We start from the raw sequence: 23,405 nt of genomic DNA on the forward strand, positions 1-23,405 counted from the left end.
TCAAATTTCTCTTTGTTTGACTGACAGCGAACAGCTAAAAAAAACAGGCAGAAGGTAATTGGTCATGTGACACTACGTTTTATTCACCTTCTTTTCTTTTTTGTTTAAACCCCGTGTTTTGATTTATTTGGCAACATCTGCCCTGGTGAGTCTCCTCAGCCTCCAGGGTAATCGTACATGACAGGTTTGTAGCTTGGCACATGCTACCTGTCACAGCTAGCTTACTTTACAGGAAAGTGCTGCTTCATTACCCAATCTGATTACCCTCAATGCCCCCCCCCCCTTTAAAAAAAGACAACCTGTAACCCATAATTACACAAGCGCTACGTGCCAGAATAGTCTGCCTTACTGGCTCTGTGTGAAGTGGCCATTTTCCTTTGTTTGGATTCCATTAATATGCCTGCGATGCAGAACACGCGCTATTCTTTGATGACTGCAATTAATAAATACTTCCCTTTGTGACTGAAGAAAGCAAACTGCAGTTCGAAAATGCACCGTCCTTCACCTCGCAGACTTTGAGATGGGATGCACACCATTCCTACTGTAGGTCTGGGATCTCCCCTTGCTACTGTCATAATATCCAATGTGTCGTCCACAAATGAACAATTAAAAAAAGAATGTTGCCTCAAAGGCGGTGGCGGGTGTGGTGGTGGTGTTGTATTGTAGATCAGACATATGTCAGTACTTGTCTCCTGGGGCCTGGGTTTCACAGCGATCCCTGGTGCTTCTCTGAAGCTGGTGACTGATGAGACAAGGCCGCATTACCGCCACACACATACTATTTGGAAATATGTCAGAGTGACGGAGCTCGGGGAATTCAACTTTTAAAATCATACTTTTTTTTAAAGAAGAAAAGAACTAGATTTGACATTTATTCTTCCATGTTTGTTATTCATAGGGATGGCAAATGGTGACATATGTCAACATAAAATGAAATTCTGCATTCTGTAAAAAAAAAAAAAAAAAAAACTATTGGTGTTCATATTCTCTGGTGTTCAAAGTCAGAGATTTAATAAGATTCCCAGGAACATTGTCTAATTAATCAACAATTCACCACTGAAACAATTAAGATTTTACACAGCCTGTCAATGACTCACAATAAAGAAAAATTGTTTGAAGACAAATTGACCACCCAAGTAGAGATAGGTCACAGCCCCTTGACAGCTGTTCAAGGCACCGCCCTCAAGAGATTTGCAAATTAATTTGCAAAACTGGAGCCATCTTTTACTGCACGAATGGGCTACTTGGTAACTTTAATTGAAGCTGTCATCTGTAATGTATTATAGATATATACCTATATATAGTATAACATATAATAAAGCATTGCAGTATCTTCTATTGACAGTCATAAGGCAGCAGTGTTCATTATATTTAATCACAACCTCCAATGAAGCGCTAATCTATAGTTCAATATAGATACCTTCATTATGCATTATAATGGTTGGTATAAGAAGTATACTTTGTACTGCATTATGAAGGTATCTATAGTGTATTATAGATGAGAGCTTCATAAGGCATTCATAATGCATAGTAAACATGCCGATAATGTGTTATGCCTTTTATAGCCATGTTTACAACGCTTTATGAATGCATTATAATGCATTATGAATGTGTTAATAGATTGTTATAGACATGGCATTCATAGAAAGTGTTACCGGCTGCTCTTTTGGCCTACGTGTACATGTGAATAGGAAGGCCACACTGGCCAGAACAGGCTGGCTCCCCCCGCATGGCCAAGATGGTTTTATAGATACCGTGGTGTAGGAATCCTTCTGCCAGATCGATAGAGAAATGACAGGCTTTTATGTAGAGCTGGTGGAGTTCCTTATCTCTGTTTGTCTGCTGCGCTTAAATAAGGTGGCCATTGATCAATAGAGATCTTGCCTGTGGCTGTTGATCTCTTTTCTTTCTCCCCTCCTCAGTTCGCTCACATTGCCGATTGCCCGAGAATATGAAGAGCTATAGGAATCGAAAATAATAATAATAATAATAATAACAACTAGCTTCACCGGTTTGCCAAGACGTACAGACTTTAAGTGGTGAACAACACTCAACGCGATGTCGGCGCCACGCGGCCAGACCGACCCCATGCCATGTCTACATTGGGTGCTGCTGGCACCTGCTTGGCAGCAGTGGAAGCTCCTCACTCACTTGCCAATTCTCCCGCCATCTACATGGTACCTGATTTCTGTCTGGACAGCTTCTCGGCTTATTTTTAAGCAAAATGATTGATGGAAATTGCAAAGTTATGAATATCATTTTCCATAGTTCTGCTTTAAAATTAAGGTTTATAAAATGAGGTTTAATGTCCCACGATGGACCTCCCAGTGTGTACCAAAGCCTACTCTCCCAGTGCTCTCCCCCAACCTTCTACTGGATGAGCAGTAGGAAGACTGGTGGATGAATGAATGCATGGAAATTAAGCTTAAACGGAACATGACTACGTCATTCTTACGCACCTTCTAAACAGCTATGTATCTGTTTTCCCAAACGCTTTCATCAGGACAAAGTACATGCAAACAGCAGTGCTCAGCAGCCTTCCATCACAGAAAGGCACTTGGAACCTCCATCCGCCAGCTCACCCCCACATGAGTGTTATTTTCAGGGAGTATATCATGACATCTGTTTCGGGGGCCTCACACACTCTGCCAAAAGGTGCCGTACGCTTGACGCAAACCAGTAATAAAAGTTGAGCATTGATTTCCTGTAGTTGCTTGTAAGTGTTAATGTTGATACATCAATAGCCAAAGCATAGGGCAGAGCTTAATAGGAGTTAGAGGATCTGGAAAAACAGGACAGGGCGGCACTAAATCACAGAATCCATTCCAGGAATCGATACAACAGTAACTGCTAGTGTACCTCTGCTTTTCTAATGTTTTATCATAAACTGACAGCGTGTAATAAGGGCTGGACAGAGAGGGTGTACAGGGTGCTCTTATCACCAGAAACCATCCCGTACAATCTCCTAAATCACACCTTGTAGGACAGTTGTTTTTTCTCTTTTTTTTAAGAATAGTTTAGAGAACATAATTCTGTTGCTTCCGGATATTTCTAGGCACGGAAGGATAAATAAAAAGAAAACTCTGTATTGTTAGTATGAAGAAATTGCAGACCGGACTTGTTGGTCCTATTCATACTCTATGGGGTTTGTGTGGCTCAGAGTGGCAATAAATTAAATTCACGTGATACAATCCGGAATTGTACTTACTGATGTAACGGCAGGTTTTTAAGGAGGACGGAATTGAAAAGGAGATCTGGACAGAAGTAAACATCAACAAGAAAAAGCACAGTAACACTATAAATGAAGTGTTTGGTGTGAGATGCGGGGAGAAGACAGGATTTATTCAATATGCCGGATGCAGTCTGAGGTCAAATGATCAACGTCCACGCTTTAGCAGTACTCAGGACTTAATTGCAATGGCCGGCCATGGCACTGCAGGATGTGGCCGCGGTGGAGCTCGGAGGCTTTTAAAGCCTGATAAACTCTGAAAGCCTTTCAGCGCCTCATCAGCGCTCCGTTCTGAAAGTGGCCGCTGCACGTCGCCACGGTTACAAGCGAGAAACGGCAGCCGGGGGAACAGCAGGGACCAGCTGAAGCTGCGGTCCACATGCTTAGAGCAGTATCACCCACAGAATGCCTTCTACAATCCTTATCGTATATTCAAAGATGGTAGGGTTGTATCATTATACGTCTGTCATTTCCTCACTTTTCACACTGAATTGGCAGGTCTCTGCCACCTGTACGGTGAAACAGCATAGATGTAAGCTGACCGCAGTCAGGTTCAGACGACCCAAAAGCTGTAAAAAGAAGCAGACACTTGGCGGCTTAAAGGAGTCTTATCAAAATGAATGTAATCAAAAGGGGAGCTTTCATTTTGTAGATCCATTCCCGAAAACCGTGTTCCTTTCTGCTCTGAGTTTAAAGCCCTTTACATTTACAAGCATGTTTAGCTGCCCTACAGAAGTGACCCTTCACTGAGTTTAGAAGGCTGGTATAAAGTCTGTGGCCGTAGACGCTGCCATTGACTCAGAACGCGGTACAACTCTGGAAAGTGCTTCTGCTGTCTCTCACTGAGAGCTGAGGGGCTCAGAAGGAGCTTCTGCCCTCAGGCCATCAGACTACTTAACCCTAAATTGACAGTTGCACTTAAACATTTGCTCCTTACTCCGGCACGAGGCCCTTCATTGGAGCTCCGTCGCACATATCTGGTTCTCCTGTTTACTCTTTATTCCCAGTAACTTTGCTGCTCCTTATGCATTACATATTTATTATACTGTTACTTCATGTCTTACTGCTTTTCACTGCTTCTCACTGTGCTGGAGCTGATCACCTTGCATTTCTCTGCAGGTTGTAGTTGGACTGTATGTCTTGCATGTGACAAATAAATCGCTTGAATCCTAGAAAATAAGCAGCATTCATGGGAAATACCTTGCCTGCCCGTGTCCAGTCGAAGACACGTTTGTGATTATGAGTGTGATGAGTCTCATATTTTAAACTGCATCTTTTTAATTCGGTTTTTGGCTTTTCCCTGACTGCCTCGTTCATACTGACCCTCCACTAAACCCCCCCCCCCCCCCCCCGTTCCCCCCAATCTATACACTTATCGATCAGTGGGGGGCTTCTGAGTGACTTACTGCCCGTCACGGCCAAAGTGCTTGGCTCGCTAAAAAAACCCGCTCCTATTATCTTGCATTTAATTAAGACGTGGCTGCAGTTTCCTGGCCCATTATTTGCGCTGGCCGGGTCTTGGAAGCATAAATATTGAACCGTTGCAGCCTCTGAATGTTAATCAATCTCCACCGGATTCCAAATGATTTCACACATTTGAGGAAGTGAATATCCGCGTGCAGTATTAACCAATCCTCTTATTACTGCCCCCCCCCACACCCACACACACACACACACACACACACACATATACATGTCGGGTATACCTATCCGTATGGGGCCCGCTCATTCACTTCTATGGGAAAAATGCTAACGCTAACTATGACAACCTTAACCCCCCACCCTGCCCTAACCATAACCATGAGTAACCAAGCAAAATACAAGAGCTTTTGCATTGTGTCCCCATAAGGATAGGTATACCTGCTCACACACACACACACACACACACACACACAGGATAAGTTCATTGATTCTGACAAGGGAAATAAGGCATGCCTGCTTAATAAGAGCCGCCCCCCCCCACCCCCTCATCTGGAAACGAGCATTTTAGGAGGGAGGAAAATTCCCTTTTAATAGCATCAACGCGCTTCCAGTTTGTTGTTTCAGCACATTGACAGGTGACCCCTTTGCGGTCAGGGCGCGGGCTTCACAGCATGAGAACGCTAATGAGAAGATCTGCCAGACGGCTAATCTCCGCCCCCATCCCCCCCTGCTTAAATGTAGGCCAGAGTTTCCCCAGCTCCGCCATTCTGCTAGATTCCGAATGCCTGGTTTGTTATGACCGAGCAGCTTCGCCGCTGTGCTTTATTCGGTCACCGAGGGTTAGAAAAGCCGATGAGTGAGGCGGCACTGCAGGCCGGTGAGGAAAACCAGAATGGCACAAGAGTGGCCATTAATGAAGGCCTGGCTTTCTGCCCCCCCCCAGACGGGAATGCTTACGAAACCAGGGGGGTGCCTTCTGCCAAGACCATGCCGCTCTCCTGAAAATTACACAGGACAGGACCTGGCCTCAGATGACAGGGGGAAGTAGCTCCGCCCCATCAGCTTTCCTATCTGGCAGGAATATGGGATAAAGGGAGACACGCACACACATGCACACACACACACACACACGCACACACACACACAGAGACACAGAAGCGCACATCTGTACCCGCAGTACTCATGCTGCACTCTTACGCTGTTACAAAAGCAGCCCTCGTGGGGAGGGGCCCAGTGCCCAGGGTGACACCAGGACAGCAGGTCAGTGGCACAGGAGGCATGTGTTGGGCCATCGCAGCCCTGGGGCCTGGTGTGGGGGGGGGTGGGGTGGATTGACGTGTGCTGCGTCGTTATTTACTCACTGATAAAGCTTTAAACTTGGCGGAGAAGAAGAAGTTTGTCTAGGTGTTCAGATGCATAGGGATTGAGGTTCTTGAAGCTAAATGATGAGAATACTGGCTCTCTGAAATGCAGCAGGGCAGGCAGAGCCACACCCCCACACCCCCACACCCCCACACCCCCACAGCCCCACACCCCCACACCCCCACAGCCCCACACAACCACCCCACGCCAGGGGCAACCAGCACTTCACTCTCTGCTGTATTGACACCTGGTTTTATAAAGAGGCCCCCCTGATGGCTGATGTTGACAGATCATGGTGCCCCCCCCCCGACAGATTGCTCCAAGTTACAGGCTGGGAGGGGAGCTGAGAGCTCATCAGCCATTGGGAATGTGATTTTGATTTCCGTTAAAAAGGTTGGTCCTGTGTAGCTCAGAAAGGAAGAAGTATGGCGTTCCGAGACAGACACTGAGAATTTATGTCTGTAACACGTGTTTGTCTGCATGAGGACTGTGTTGGGAAGCTGGATTGGGGCTCGTCTGTTTCATGATGACTGTTTGCTGACAACTGCTTTTAAAATAAAATGCAGGTTTGACTGATGGTACCTTTATAATGGGGCAGAAATGTTTTGCTTTTATGAAGCAACTGTCGTACATTTCAGTCATTCACCGAACCATCCATCGTTAAAAACCCTCTACTGATTAGGGTCATGATTATAACACTTTAAATATAATTAATAAAATTAAATATAATTAATGAACTGAACAGTGTGATGTTAAGCCAATAACAGGTCAGTGAGAATCTACATCCTAAATTCTTAATTCTCCTGTTGTGACGTGACACTTCTGTTCGGTTTCTTTGGAGATGTTTGACATGGTGAATGTGACTGAAAAAAATAAATAAACTGAAGGTGTTGAGATTTTAGAGACAAAACACAATGAAAAATCTGAATGCTAAGGATCCAGGAGACATGATCCCCACTGCACTGCATGCGCATACATATATGTAAGCATGCGCGCATGGCCGGGCGTCGGAGGGCACAGCTACTAAGGCATGAAACTCGCCACAGGCGATACACATTCTGCAGACAGGTCTTCATTTTTTTGTTATATCTAAAAAAATCATTTACATAATCAACCCTCAATAAAGGGGGGGCATATAAAATAAGACGAAACAAGCAGAAAGTCTGTCAAACTACAAGGGAAATGCCAACACAGGAAAGCACTACACCTTACTTCTGAGTGGCACGTGGGGGGGGGGGGGGGGGGGGTACACTCTTCCATACAAAGCAAACACCTGCCTTCAGATTCAATGACTGACTGATTTGTGGCATCGGGTTCAAGTAGTAAAAGGGAGGCTTGAGCCCAAGTCGAGCCCCTACCCCCAAATCCTGCCAAGTGAACGCGTGCTCTGTTAATGAATCGGGCAGCTCATCAACGACCAGCAACTCTACCGACTTTAGGTTTACGATACGGGAGTGAGTGCAACGCCCATAGCCCAGTCTGCTCAATACATTAACTGGACCTGGCTGATGGAGATTTAATGAGCTACGGTACGTTAACACGGCATGAAATTATGGGAATACTTTAATGATACAGCCAGTGATGAATGATAGGTGAGAATAAAAGGGATTTTGTTAGAGTAATATTGTAAATTAAAGTTAAGTCCAAACTGAAATGCCAGCTGATACTATCAGACAACACAAGACCTCTGTGTGTGTGTGTGTGTGCGTGTGTGTGTGTGTGTGCGTGTGTGTGTGTGTGTGTGTGCGTCTTTTCCCCAGCATGTACTCACCCAGGCTAAAGAGGACCAGGAACTTGAGGCAGACAAACTCCCTCTGGTCAAACTGTAGCGAGCGAAGCTTCCCCACCAGGTCCTGAGCGTGACTCATGAGGCTGTTCAGCGTGGCTCCAGCCTGGGAGGCAATCACAGCGTAGTCCACCTGCAAAAGGGTGAGGGGTCAGCTGCTAAACCAAGGGGGCATCCCAACATCCCTCATCCCCACAGAGCAGTAAGTGCTTAAGGATGTATACTCTCGTTTACATGTGTTTACTCCCTGGAGGGGAGTACTGTAGAATAATGTTTCCCAACCTGGTCCTTGGACACTCAGAACCGGTCCACGTTTTTGCTCCCTCCCAGACAGTTCACATTTTTGCTCCCTGTCTGTGGGTCCCCAGAACCGTATTGGGAAACACTGCTGTAGAAGCTTGGCAGGTGATTTCATCCAGAGCGACTTACAGTTCTACATTTCACCTGCTAATTTGGCTGCATGCATCTCCAAACCAGAAACCATAGCAGGGATACAGCAGGATGGTAGTGCTTGGGATTCAGCTAACCCCTTAACCACAGACAATCAACCCACAGAAAAACCTTCATACATTGTGGGAATCATAATCTAGATGGTGGAGGCCTCAGTCTTCTAAGTCCAAAGGGAACCATTCAGGGTAAACATGACATGAAGCGACCCTTCATTTGTGGTTACCGGTCACTGTTTTACAAATTTTATTTACAAATGCAAAGTCTCTAAAACATTGAAGAGCCAAAAATAACACATATACATGTCCACCGTGTTTGCTGGTCAAACAATTCTGCAATGGTCACTGATATTTTTTTTAAAAGTCCATAAATTACAGAAAAACAAAATACTGCTAATTTTTGGTGAATGTGAATAATGCATATTAGCTATGGCCCAGAAACACTGATATTTATATTATTGCATTTTTGAGGAGTCAGTTGCCAGTTTAAAAAAAAAACCAGATGTGTTTAAATGTGTTTTATACTCACTGACCTGACTGCCATAGAACAAAATTGCCAAAAACCAGCTCTGTTCACATTGACTATATTAACCATTATTCTGTCCACCACGGCATCTTTGTCTAAATGTACTGTTTCTTTTAAAAGCTCTGTTTCGTTCTATTAAAGTCATGAAACAGGCGTACCCACTGTTCACTGTATATTCAGAATAAATACAGCGGAAGCTAATCCATCACACCTAGTACAATAACAGAGAGCAATGTACACATGTACACAAGTTCAGAGTAGCTAGTGCAGGGAGCGCACACATTGTAACCCTTCTCCATTGTAAGTGACAGGATAAAAGCATCAGATAAATGAACAACATGTAAATACAATTATATTTATATTATATCCATAGAACTGGGTCTCATACAAAAATTATACAATCAACTTGTACTTATTGTATATGTTAATATTCCACAAATTTGTCTATTAAACCTACCACTGAACATGATTGTAATCCAATATATGACATGTTATATATCTCAGCAAATGCTTCATAATTTGAGCCCATGGATGTTCCACACTGCTTGTTACCATCACGTTACTGTACATGTTTACATTCTGCTGCACATTTTCTGCAAAAAAGGTCTAACTGGCCATATATAAATCCTATGGTGATAAGCACAGGTCCTCAGGAACCTCCTTTTGACTGAGCTTGTTTTGATCTTACATTTTAAATATTAGAAGACTGGATTAGAAGACTTAATGTTTTCAGAAGCTCCTTCCTTTAAGCCAGCAAAACTCTAAAATCATTCAGGATCTTCCAGGGTCTTTGTAAATTTCATATTCAAGGACGCTTCTTTTCAAACTCTAGTCTGACAAGGCTACCGAAGCTGAGAATGTTTCAAATCCTCCACATTTAATATATATTCAGATGTGCTTATTACGGATTCTGTTCATTGGGCCGTTCCCCTATTGAGTACATGCCAAAACATATATTCTGTGCACCATACAAATAAAGATTAAAAAGATCACATGACTGCCATAGCTTCCCAGTGGGGTATTTCTCCGTCTCTGACTTCTGCGTGACACCCCCCTCACTCCTCCTCGACCTGATCTCGAAGCTCATTAGTGTTTCAGGATCGCACGCGGCCCACGCAACACGCCCTCTGTCTTATCAGCTCATTGGACAATTGGAAAGACGGATTGGACCCACATGCTAATTAACATCAAATGAACAAAAACTTTGCACCCCCCCCCCCCCTCAAACGGCTGGACACCAGAGGCCAGGGGTGAGGGGGTGGGGGGTACCTGCAGTGCCCCACCCATCCAGGTCCCTTGCTCTTCAGCTCCACTTTCAGGGGGCTTTTAAAATCTGCAACAGCAGCAAATTTGTCTGGAAGGCAAATCCGTTCACTGTTAGCAGGCTGCGTTAAATTTTTATATTTATTGACAATTCATTACCATAATTGACTGCACTTGAATTTCTGGAAGGCGGCTGGCAGGAGCCTCCAGATCAAAACATGGTCCCCTGTGCAGCATTTGCAATTAAAAATCAACCAACTGGAATTTGTTTATCGTGTAAATATGATATGTGGAATTTTCCGGCTAGTCTTGAGAATTCCGAAGGAATGCTCGGTCCGTTTCTCACCTGGTCCTCTCTGTTTTAAGGCCATTAAAAAGTTATGAGTCAGTGAAAAGAGAAACCCCCCCCACCCCCACCCCCGTCCGCCTTGACTGATAATCAATTTACATTAAATCTACTGTGTGTGAAATAATGATGTTTACAAAAACCCACTTCTAATTACTTCCTGTTCTACCATGAGACACCCATCACAGAAGATTTACAGTAAATGTGTTTGCTACATATATCTCACGTCATATGAAAATAGACCACGTCAAGCTCGATGTGCTGCAAACATGCTGCATGTCCTACCTGGAATTTCTGCCCTCTCAGTGTTAGAAAATTGATTTCATCTGTTCATCAATAAACCTGTCAAGAAGTAACTATGATTCCCGAGCAGGACGGTGCAAGCGGCTGGATATAAATCAGAACTATTAAAAAAATAATGGTTTTGTAAAGAGGGTTTTCATCTGACATACAGGTCAAATCCATTACCAGGTCTAATCTCACCTCTGAATTTAGCATTTCCTAAATTACATGAACATATATAATGTCAGCATTTCAACAGTGAGTGAAATCTATTTTGACTCTAGCACATTCTCTGCCATGGGCTTACAGAGCAATGCTGTTGATGGTTTATCAGACACAGGGTGGAGGGGATGGTGTGGGGTGAGGTTGGGGCCGTTTTCCTGCTGATGAATAAATGACAGTGGTTTGAGGGTTCCGGTACATGGGACTGTTACCAAACATGCTCAGCTCTGCCCTGGAATTTCACAAAGGCAGTAACATTTATGGCCTCTATTCTCCCCAAACAGAGTATTCTATATTTTACCCCAATACTATCCCAATCGGAGTCCTTCACCGATGCCCCTCTCCCCGACGGACTCTTCCTCCTTCCCCATCCTCCTGCTATATCTCCCTTATTCTTCTCTGTACCACCCACCCGACACCGCAGCTGTGGTGAGACCGCATGGACCTCAAGGCCGATGAGGAAGCTTCTGGTCCGGAGTGGCTGTCACTCCCGGCCCGGAAGAGAATAATCAGACGTAACGATGTGTTTGAATGTGTCCCCTGTCCCCTACAGACTCTCCAACAGCTGCTGTTCATTAACCAAAATATGCAAATGAGACTGAGCTCCCCTGTATCTCCTGCCCATTGGCTCTCGCCTCTCAGGCAGCCTCCTCTTATCAGACATGGATGATGGTGGTTGGATGGGTGATGGGTGAGGTATCAGGGTGGCGGGGGGGGGGGGGGGGGTTTAGGCAGCTCTGTCCTCAAAGTCAGCATTCCTGTGATTGCCCCCCCCAAGAAACAGGGGTCTTCCAATTTTCAGGACCTCCTCCCATGCCAGGATTGCATGAGATCAAAATGCCCTCCCTGCCATCCTGAAGACCCTGTGGTTCTGCTCCAAACGTTACCACCCAAGACATCGTGACGGTCCTCTGACTGCTCGCAAATCTGCATGCATTCAGACCCCAAGTGCGTTCATCACCACACGCGAAATGTTACGGAGTTTCAGCTGCTCTGCTGAAAGGTCATGGAAGATTCTGTTACAGGTATCACTCGCATTGTGCCACATTCAGAATTTAGCTGTTCAGAGCTGCATATTTACTGACAGAATCCACAGCCAGCTATTTAAACTGCTGTTGAAATGTGACTAAAAAAAAAATAAAAACATTATAAGGGGGCCTTTCAGCTGGCCCTAAGCCACAGAGCCAGCAAACGATACAACTCCAGAGGATAGATGGCAAATCCCTTATTCTTTGACTCATATTCTCATACGATCCCCATAAAAAAATGCAGAATTGATTATTGCCACCACATTAATCTCTGTCCACAGAATAACATCTCTGACGGAGCGCTGATGGAATTAGGGGAGCAGTAGATCACGAATTAGTGCAAACTAACTCTCACTGCGGAAGAGGCACCAAACTCATGCGGTCAGACGACTTACTTGTTGACCGGTAACCAGGAGGATGGAGCCATCTTTGGCGTGTACCACTTGTCGGAAAATGTGGTCGAGGATTAAGAGCTCGCTCCAGCAGTTCTGCAGCAGCTTCATTTGGTCGTCAACCTGCCGAGAAAAAAGAACCTCAGGAACCACATGGTCATGTTTGTTCTACGGTTCTGTTACCGTATATATATATACACACACACACACATATGTATATATATATATATATATATAGAGAGACAGCTTAATTTACCTCTTATTCACAGTATATCAGAGTATTTCCCCCCCCCCCCCCCCCCCGAGTCATTTTTCCCAAAGTTAGCCATTTGTTAAGATCAATTCCATTCCTCAGGTAAAATATTCATATGCATAAATATAAGTAAAATATTTTGTGTCCATCCATCCATCCATCCATCCATCCATCCATCTCGAGCTGGTGAGGGTTGTGAAGCTTATTATGCGCATAGAATGAAATACATACATAAAGTAAAAATGTGTTTGTGATTGTTAAATTAATGAGTTCTATTTTAAAAAGTCTTTGAATTTCTGTTTCCCGCGACCCAGTAGGATAAGCGGTTTGGAAAATGGATGGATGGATGGATGGATGATTTTCATTCAGCCTCTGCTGGCCGACTCCCACTGGCTGATCTCTTGCCTTGTGTCCCTTTACATTGTGTTAGGAAGACAAAGCACAACAGGCACTGCTGATCTTTTCCTTCCTGTGAGTCTGGCCACATGGCAGCTCGCGAGACAGGCCTTCATCGCGGAACAGGCCTTCATCGCGGAACAGGCCTTCATCGCGGAACAGACCTTCATCGCGGAACAGACCTTCATCGCGGAACAGGCCTTCATCGCGGAACAGGCCTTCATCGCGGAACAGACCTTCATCGCGGAACAGGCCTTCACAGCAGGACAGGGCTTCACTTCTCACTTGTGCTAATTCATCTGCTCGCCAAATCACACAATCGTCCGCTGTTTATAATGATTAGCTTGCAAATGTTCTGCCGGAAACCTGGCCGCTCCCCCGTGCTAAGAGATGCTGGGCCCCATGGCAGGAGAGTGGGGCGTAGGGCGTCGGACAAACCTGGTCATTGTCCTCACCACTGTTTCCCATACCTCTCTGCGTTAATGATTACATACCATATCCGAACGAGGACGCAAGTGGGCAGGAGAATGAGGAAAAATGAAGAATTCTACCCCCTTTCTGCCCCCAAAACAAACACAGCTCTGCTGATACCGTTATCTCATATGTGGTAAACACAGATTGGACCAAAAAACAACCATATTTCCCCTTTGTTTGGAGCCTCTATACAGTACATGTGCCAGACAGGGACAATCGTCACCAAACATCAGAGTTAGAAACCAACATTTTGCAACAGGCAGAGCAAATGGCCCAGTGCATTGTGGGTGACAAAAGCAAAAAAAAACACCATGAACTGTGTTTTCTAAGACTAAAACTACCTCAGAATAAAAAATGAGAACTTCTTCAACTAAGACAATTGTTGTGTGAATGGTAAAAACATTCACATTTTTTTGCAACGATAAGTGTTTTGTCTGCTATGAAGTTTATCTTGCACAGTCGCAACACAAAAGAAAAAATACACTGAGTGTTTGGCTGGAGTGTTTGGGAAGGTGAACATTGCCCCGACTTTACTGACGGGGACCTTAACTCAATAACATTTGACATCACCGTTTTTGCTGAAAGCCGCACTTGAGGAATCAAGCTGAATGAGACGCTGGAGGGTGTCCACTAAACATACCAAGAGACCAAGAAGACCTTGGCCAAACAGCTGGAATTTTTCCAAGCGGACATAAAGTCCTTTGGACTGTTTCCAGCTGCAGTAGATGCTGCCTTGTGGATCTTCTTAATGGACTCTACCAGCCGTGAAGCTCTGATTGCCACACCAGTCAGAAACATGTGTAAGATATAACAATTGAAGAAAACAATTACAATGCAGCCAGTCTAAATCTGCAAAAAAAATCTTTTTTTTTTTGACATATGCAAAGTGCAGTGCGGCAGTGATGAACTGAAAACCGCCAGTGAGAGACGTGAACAGTGATTTTCGTGTCGGAAGATCTGCGCCGCCAGTGTCATTCTCGGGGGCCAAAGGCAATAACGGGGGCCAGCTTTCAAAGAAGCCTCAGAAGATTCAGGGACGGGTCTGACATCAAAGGCCCGTCACAAAAAAGGGCAAGGAAGGTGGCGTAGACGAGCCTGAGAGGGCGACAGGACACTGCAGCTGGGAGAAAACCGCTATCATGGCCTTTGTGTGTACTGTCAGTACACTGGGAGGACAGGGCTTTAATGGCAGGCAAGCCCCCGTCCCCCCGCCAGCCCTCTCAGCCCCTCCCACGAAAACGGAGGCACTGGAAACAGCACATCTAAGTAGTGAGCACAACTTCATTTCACAGTTTATCACACGTAATTAAAAAATTCAAAAAGACAAAATCATTCATCGCAATGCAGCAACAGTAACATAAGCCAGCTTGATAGAATTTGAACTTGCTGGAAATTCATTCGCACTGTTTCAGACACTGTGACACAAATCGTAATGATAATATAACCATCCATTATTCACAGTTACACTATGCTGTAAAATGTAACGATTATTATTCCCTAACTGCATATCAAAGCCATATGGAAATACATATTTCTTATTAGTATACAAAGCACTACACGTGCTATATTTCTGCTAAATATGAACTCCTGGTAAGTTAAGCTGCATTCCACTATCAGCAGTAAAAGACTAAATTAACAGAAAAATGTTCTTTGCTATTATTTCTCGGCCACAGACGCTTTTAAGTGAGCTGGATAAAAGAATTATGGGCATAAGGGCAGGCAGGGTATGCATCGGCAAGCAGGGATGTCTTTGATGACGCTTACAGCACAAGATTACACACCATAACCTGAGGGATGTAATAAGGATGCACTGACAGCTCATATGCCAGTTTAAAACATTGTGACTTCACCTCAAAATTTACCTCAAAATTGCAAATGTAAACAATTGCCCTGGTTATTATTCAAATGGCAGCCCAAAATCGTAATGTCATTTTAGAGAATTAATGGAAACTTTAACGCTTTAATGTCATTTTGTGAATCTATCATGAAATACTCTTGTTCAATACTGCAATACTCCTGTTTGAGGTATGGAGGAATTTATGCAATTCATGGTGTCTAATTTGCACACGAAAATGCCCCTGCTTTGCCGCCTCTGGTGGAGCCCAGCTATACTGATAAGTTCACCACAGCGGTATCATTCATTGTCTGAACTGCTCCCCCTAGAGGTCTGCAGAGCAAAGCACAATATAGATCACAGCCCATTTTGTCTTCTATCTCCATCCAGTCATATTCAGTCCTGGATCAGCATGATGACACTCACTGCCTTCACCTCCAATGAATGACAAGCATGCTGAGATATCTAGCAGGGAGCCTCCAGACATCCTCATTTTTTTGAAGGACTCTTCCTCCGGCATATTGCTGAGAAACCTCTGAATACAAATATTTCCTGCTATGTATAACATAATAGATAAAAACACTGATTAATCGCTGTTAGTCACCAGAGTCAACAGTAGATGGCACACTGTCATTGGGGGCCCCTGTGGTTCGTTATCATGAACCATGTCGATATGCATTCGGTTGCAACGAAAATAGTTCATGTTTGGCATTAACCGTGTCTTTACAGTAAACTTAAACACGGGGCAAGGTACACATGCTTCAGGGCAGCAGCCCGCTCAGCCACACACTAGGACAAATTTACACTGATGTAGAAGACAATTTAAATGTAATTCTGTTAGAGAGAAGTGGAGCAAGCTGCTTAGAACACTCGGGGCTTTAGATGGACCACAGCCAGGTCTTCTCCTATCTGTGAAATGAAACCAAATGGTATTTCACCGTCCAACTGGGAGGATTTATAAGGCCTCGTAATTCTTGGCACAGGTGCGCGTGGTGCTAGATTAGTAAACGCAGGCCCTGGGATGGCCGGTTGCCGTGGCGAATGTGAATCAGCAAGCTGGCCTCAGTGGGAGGTCCTTATTGGCTCCACAGGGTCAGCGAGCATCAATCTGATGGGGTGTGCGTGTGTGTGTGTGTGTGTGTGTGTGTGTGCGTGTGCGTGTGCGTGTGTGTGTGTGTGTGGAGGGAAAGGGGGGTCCAGAGGTGGACTTTTGTAGGGCCAGTATGATGTACAGCTTGATCAATATCACCAAGGGATGGAGATTGATCAGTTCCCTACAGTGACCACATTAGCAGACCCAGAAGGGTAACCCCTGACCTGTACAACTGATTCTGTTCATTAGGAACCTCGTCTTTGCATTAGTATGGACAAAACTGTAATAATAATATCTGCTGCAATTCCAGTCATATTCATTGCCAAAACGACCCCCTCCCCCAGCACTGCGCTATGCCACATCAACATTCTGCCATATTAAATGACTACGCTTGTGCTAATCGTCTCAGTCACTCCCCCACAGTCCCCCCCTTCCTAGCCATTACGTTACACGTTAAATGGAAACAGCTCTTGCCGAAAGTTTTCTCGTCTGCCGAAGGCCGGAGTAAAAATATTCGTTTTCAAGGTCATCTCAGTAGGAAACATACGACGCACTCGGGCGGGTAACAGATGTGAAAACGCTCGGTGTGCGTGCGTCCGGCGACAGGACAGAAGATGAAGAAACGCGAAAGAAAATAAAAGTCTTGCTGTACTAGCGATTTCCGGGAGGACATGAACACGGCTCCCCCTCATAAGTCTTGATGATAGATAAGTAGGACAAAAGCAATAATAAAGAAACAATATTTACTTGGTACACCAGAAAACAGGGCAAAAAAATTATGAAAAGCCTTTGCTAGTGAAACAATAAAATAAGGAAACTGAAGGTGCTGGATTTAAAGCAAAGATTGATGTATTTCTACCGATCACTTGGAAAGACACAAAGCAAATAACATTTATCCCGTCTTTGGTGTTAAGCAACACAATTTGTCAGGTATATATTCTTTATTATTTAAAAATGGTCTCTGAATCTCTAACATAGGATCTTGGGGATAAGAGCGCTAAGAAGCTACTGACTGATTATCAGAAACTATGTGGGCTAATCAATTATTCAGATGAACATTAGTCTTCTAATATAGTGGACATCAGACCATGGGGCAGGATGTCCCAGAAGTACCCCAACCCAAAATACAGAGAGGAAACTATGCCTTGCAGAGATAAAGTGTATTCCTACGGTAGACTGGAAGTATTGATCTTTCCACAGCATGCGATCTACAAGGCCCTGCTATACATTAGCGTAGCTGTGAATGTGACTCTACAAGCTGTTTTACTCAATTCCTGAATTTATGAACCACCTTGCTCTTGGTGTGCTTGTCCGGCACGCCGACAGACACGAGGGAAATGACTCTGTCTCTCTTCTGCGTATGCAGGTCTTCTTTCCTTCCTGTATTATTTATATTCAGAAATACAATATGAAGAACCACTAATGTGAATTACATTTTTTCATATGTAGCTATGTATGTATTTAATTGAAGCACTGGAAGATTCTGTGCATTACATGTGTTGCAGTATCAAAATTATAATCTACAAAAAAAAATCCATCCATCCATCCATAAAGTGGAGGATTGTGGGGAATATATATATACAACAATAACTATCTCAATGCCGACTGACACTGAATTACAGAAGTTTTAGTTACCATTATTTTTCCAGAGGGCTTTCTGATGACCATTAAAGTCCAAAATTATTAATTTGGTCATTCTTTTGAGGTTCATGAAAAGAGTCATTTAGCTCTTTCAGGAGGGTCTAGTATAAAGGAATGCAGCTTTAACAGTTGTAATGTCTAACACTAAAAGATCAGTATATGGAAATGGTATGCTATGCCAACTTTTACTCTGAGCAGACTGCTAGAATGCAAAAAAAAAAAGAAAATAAAGAATATAAAATGAAGTAATGAACAGGTGGTTTGTCTGACTTCAGCAACTGTGTTAGAGATTTTCTGACGGAGGGCCTTGTGAATTCTGCCCATCGTAACTCGCATATAACGTTACCCGGCCGGAGCAGATGTCAGTCGACAGAGTGCAAATCCGACGGCGCACGCAAGCGTGCATCCCCTGAAAGCCTGCTCCCCGCACTGCCCCGGCGTCGTCTATTGTCTTTCGACCCATCCAGTTCAAAATAGACAGCCGTAAATAAGTTCCAGAAATAGAGTCGAGAAGACAGCTGCTGACAGCTCGCCATGAAACCGGCTGACAATACAGCAACCGCCGCCCAGGCTCCGATTAAACGCAAATGAGTGAGGCTAGCTAAAACAATGTGGGATTACGGCAGACAAAATCAGCTTTGGAAAGTCAATAACCTATAATAAACATTTAAAGAAATGGCAATTCATTCAGTTATGATGTTCTCTGCCGAATTATTCCCTTTTCTTATTTCTGAGGTGTACCTAGAATAAAAGCAGGTGTTTAGCTCCAACTCTCCAGTTTAGGACCACAATAGATAAAGACAGGAAATGCGAAGATGCACAACTGTAAATGTAACGATCGCAAGACCATGTAACTGGATTCATCACTCTTTTTCCCGAAAATGTTCCCAAAGATGAGTGGGACCTTTCAAAGAGGTGACGATACAGCCAGACCAAAACACTGACCATTTCATTCTGGGGCAACAGACACGATGACAGCGTCAGCAAACATCATTCTCCTCTGACATGTGACCATTGGGACTTTTAGCTGTAAATCTGACATTTAGAAAAAAATAATCTTATTTGTCATCTTTACTAACCAGCCTGTGCAACTGCTGTGTTCGTATCACAGAAATTAATTTAGTACACATGTCCTGCCTGGAAGCACGAATCATGGCTTTTGTGTGATGGTGCTGTTACTGGGGAAGGAGGAGCTGGAAACTCTGCATATTCCAAAAGACAGACACCCCCCCCCCCAGCAACCTGTCTTCTAAATCGAGCTGAAAGATGTACTTTGTTAATCTCCCCCCGCTCCTCCACCACTGCTGATTGTTTTTTTGTGCTTCACCACGGCACAAGAAAAATAAATGCGGACGGCGCAAAGAAAGCATTAGCGGACCTGCCCAGAGTCCCGCTTTTAAAGAGCACTGATGACACAACAATCAGAAAAGGCTTTTACCCTCATCGCCGCTAAGCAGTGGCTCGTGTCGTCAATGTTTTGTTTTTACGTTTTGGGGGGGGTGGGGGGGGCAATAAATGCGAATTCCACAACTTTGATATTTGTGGAGGGGGACGAATCTTGGTTGGAACGGGGGCCCCATTACCGCAGCTTGGGTTAGACGGCGCCGACGGCTCCGGCAGAGTGAGTCTATCAGCGCGCAGCCGGGAACTTGTACTTCATGACAGCCTTTTATCCCTCATCAAGTGCAACAAGTGGACGAGCAGAGGCACCGGCTCGCCAGGGCCCCCCCTTCATGTCTTCATGTCTCTCTGTAGAATTTCGGGCCTTAAATCTTTCCTTTTAACAAGTGCGTGCGTTTCCTTCCTCCAGCTGGGGGAAATTCCCCGGAGTACAGGATGGGGCTTCTGAAGATGCCCAACCGGCAGCAGGAAGGGGACAGGGGTGCTACAAGATTCCACAGCAAGACTGAAGCAATTACCCGGCAAAGTTAAGGCGGCACAAAAAAACCATCTCATCCGGTTTACGGTGAGCGGCATCGACGGACGGCACCTTTCTGGGAGATGCGACACCAAGACCTACCGGAGGACTTCAAATCCTGTGTTTTCATCTCACCCTTCAGCCCATCGCATGTGAATACGGGCATTTCTCCAGCTCACCCCCCCTAGCAGGCTGCCCCCTGATCAAACAAGAACTATCACTGCTAGATGTCAGCTACAAATAAACAGCTTCAAGCCTGGCCTAGAGGAGTCTGTTAATGAGGAGGCTAAAGGCAGCTAAGCAAAATGGTATATATAATAAAATATATATGTGTACAGGAGCAGGCCTTAGGAAAACTCACACGCCATCTCCAATCGTGGCTGCCAGGGCAGTGGGATATCATCTATCAGTGGACAAATGCAAGGATGAGAAAGCTGCTCCTGAAATGAAATAATATATCTTTGAAAGCCTATGCCTGCAGTGGGCTCGGCTCCCATATATCAAGCCTGAGCTGCTGGTGGATCCAGTCCAGGGCCATTAACCTTCCACCTGTTTCCCCCTGTCCTTCACGACGCCGCCCCTGCCCTTGGTGCCTCCCCGCTCCCTTGTTCATCTTCCCCCCGCGGGCGTTAATGCAAGGCGGCGAGGGGTCTGCGGAATAATTCAAATGCAATGGAGCGGGGACGCGGTTACAAATCTCTGCCAAGGCGCTCGGAGACACCCCGGGTGCCGTTTGTCAGAAGTGTGTCGAGTGACCTCAGCGACAGCCCCCGGGGAATATATACCGCTTGCGAGTCCGCACATTGCAGCCATAACGGCTTATTAATTTTCTTTCGGGAGCATTGTGTTAAATCCACAACAAGCAACATGCAACCCTGGAAATTAAGTAGGAGAGCAAAGCATGTTTCCGGAGAGACAACTCTTTGAGGCGACCTGTATCAAAATCGAAAGAATTCTGGAAGGATGACACTTGGCCATTTAACTACAGAAGCGAGCTATAAAGTGTACTGTAAAGCGAGTTGAACTGTAAACTCTGGTACAATTTTGGGAGGCATCTATGACATCGAAATATCCTATGATGGAGCAAGAGGGGGTGCTGGCAGGGCAGATGTCGGGGGCGGGGGTGTCTCTGGATTCCGCACCAGCTGGTTTTCATATAAGGCCCTGGCTCTCTGCTGGGTGCAGACTCAGGAATCAGGCCTAATACAGTCAGCCCTCACTTAATGGCTGGTCTGGTATTGTCATTCCCGCTCCGTTTTTTAAAATAATCCAAGATCGTCCCCCAGCAGTCATGAAAGGACCAGAATAAATACCGGAGACGTATGTTGGTTTTTTGGGATCTGCACAGTTGAGTTTTATCGGCTGTACATGCTAAGCGGTTTATTCTCGCCAAGCACACGCAGTGGCTGAATTCACCTGGGACCGTTACGAGAGGCAAAACAAAAATAAAGCAAAATGCCGGAGTACAATGAAGGCGTACTTAGCGCGGGTCCTCCTCATGTCCTATTGTGATGTGGGAGCGGCGGTCTGACACGCACCGTCCGTAAACAATGGCTGGCAGATGCCTGGTAGAGAAAGGCCTCCGCTGGGAGCAAATCACCACCCACAGCATGTTTTTCTGCGCCCACAGCAGCCTCACCGCACTGCCACCATGACGACACCCTGCATTGTAGCTCCCTGCATCCGCTTCCATCACACTCACTGCTCTGCTGGCACCACAGGTGAGGAGATACCCCAAGGCTGGAACACGTCCCTTTGTGTCACAAAAAAACTGGCCATAAAGAGTCCAAGTTTAATTTGGCTTTCACAAGAAAATCAGAGTCAACACATTGGGTTTTAAAGGCATCAGGCAGAATCCCGTTGGGATGCAGACCTTTGTCAAGTTTCACATCCTCAAGTGACATATTTAACCTGAACAACAAAAACAACTAAAAATCTTGTTTTTAAATTAAATGTTTCTGCTTTACAACTAAATTACGAGAACTGCACTTCAGACAGGATTTTGAAAATTCCAGTTTAAGTATGTGCAATAACAATTTAAGTTATTTTGCAGTGCTCCGAGTTTAAATATCCTCCTTTAATTCGACACTGTTCCATTAAATGCTTTCCAAACGTGAAACTGAGTGCATAAAATATACTTTAATGGACATTTACACCTACAGTTGGAACAAACCAGAGCTGAAATGCATTAAAATTTACAGCTAAGAGCTCAGCTCCAAAACGTGAGAGGAGATGTTTGGAATGTTCTAAATCTTTGAAAGCACCATGACATTATACTTTGATGCTATGATCTAAAATTTTTTTTTTAAATAATATTTTTTCTCTATGTAAATTCAGCTCTGGCCACATATCACCGAATTCTGTATGTTGTCACCAGGCCTGCTGTCAGGAAAAGCCGTTTGTTCTGGCTATGCTAATAATGACAATAAATGTTTGTGTAAAGTTGTTGAAGAATCTAGCTGGTGATCGTACGCATTTCCCATTTTTTTTTCATACAAAATCTTGCGCATGACAGGTATTTGATCCTATCATTGAATAAATAAAATGTGATGAAAGCATTTTTTCAGCCTCAGTGATGAAAAGACCAAATTACATAATGAAAACAGCTGTATTTCTGCAGTAACTGTAGTTAAAAGTTAAAAGTAACTGTAAAGTTCTAACCAGGTTTAAGCCAGTGGAATGCTGTTACTTCTCTATGGTTACATCTCATTGGTCATGTTATTAAAAAGCAATGAAAATAAAATCTGTGCAATGCAGTAGTGGATTATACTGTTGCCTGAACATATGAATTATATTAACATTTATAATAGGCCACACTACAGCCAATAAAATTTTATCTTTCTGGGATAAGAACATTATTACATTTTTAGTTAATTGGTACTATATTTTATATAGTACTTAGTTACTTTTTGGATTTTCTGCTTACAGTTTATACAGCTAAGGAATTTTATTAAAGGATTTACGCTTAGTTACACTGCTAATTGGGGCTATTTAAGGGGCATAAACTTCAGTGTTGAGGTCAGTCTGAATGTTTCAGTCAATGAATGAAGGTATCTACCTGAGCACTTTACAAAGATCATAGAAAATGATGCAGGAAGAAATCTATCTGCTGTGGCATTACTTTAATTAAAAGTGCTAGCTGGAATCGTTTAATACGTCGAGTAATGTCCACAATGTTTTAAAGACATTACAAAGAAAAATAAAAAAGGTTTTGAATCAAGCACAATTTCTGTTCAAGGACACTGCTGAATGGCAAATTCATGAATAAAGCCCATCTCCACATCTACGGTGTTTGAAACAGTGGAAGATACAGCATGCAGTATTTAATGGAACATTTACTATCACACAGTAATTAAACGGATTCATGTGTGTGTAGATGTTAAAAGATATGCAGGCAAGATATGAAATTGCTAGGATATTTCAAAGAATCAATAACCTTTGTGATTAATTATGATTTTATTTCCATTTTAAAATGATCATTAATGTTCCTAT

General features: G+C 44.1%; 1 protein-coding gene across 3 annotated transcripts in view; it reads right to left on the reverse strand.

The window, feature by feature from the left end:
* The window catches only part of nr5a2 (nuclear receptor subfamily 5, group A, member 2), a 46,109-nt gene that overhangs the window by 7,349 nt on the left and 15,355 nt on the right, over positions 1-23,405 (reverse strand). For all 3 annotated transcript variants that reach the window (XM_048977397.1, XM_048977393.1, XM_048977396.1), the window contains 2 exons: positions 12,308-12,427; positions 7,785-7,932 (listed from right to left, as the gene is read on the reverse strand). In XM_048977397.1, the coding sequence (XP_048833354.1) occupies positions 7,785-7,932; positions 12,308-12,427 (268 nt within the window). The remainder of the gene's footprint in view (positions 1-7,784; positions 7,933-12,307; positions 12,428-23,405) is intronic.

This window comes from Brienomyrus brachyistius, chromosome 15 (genome assembly GCF_023856365.1).
Source record: "Brienomyrus brachyistius isolate T26 chromosome 15, BBRACH_0.4, whole genome shotgun sequence".
NCBI classification, from domain to species: domain Eukaryota; kingdom Metazoa; phylum Chordata; class Actinopteri; order Osteoglossiformes; family Mormyridae; genus Brienomyrus; species Brienomyrus brachyistius.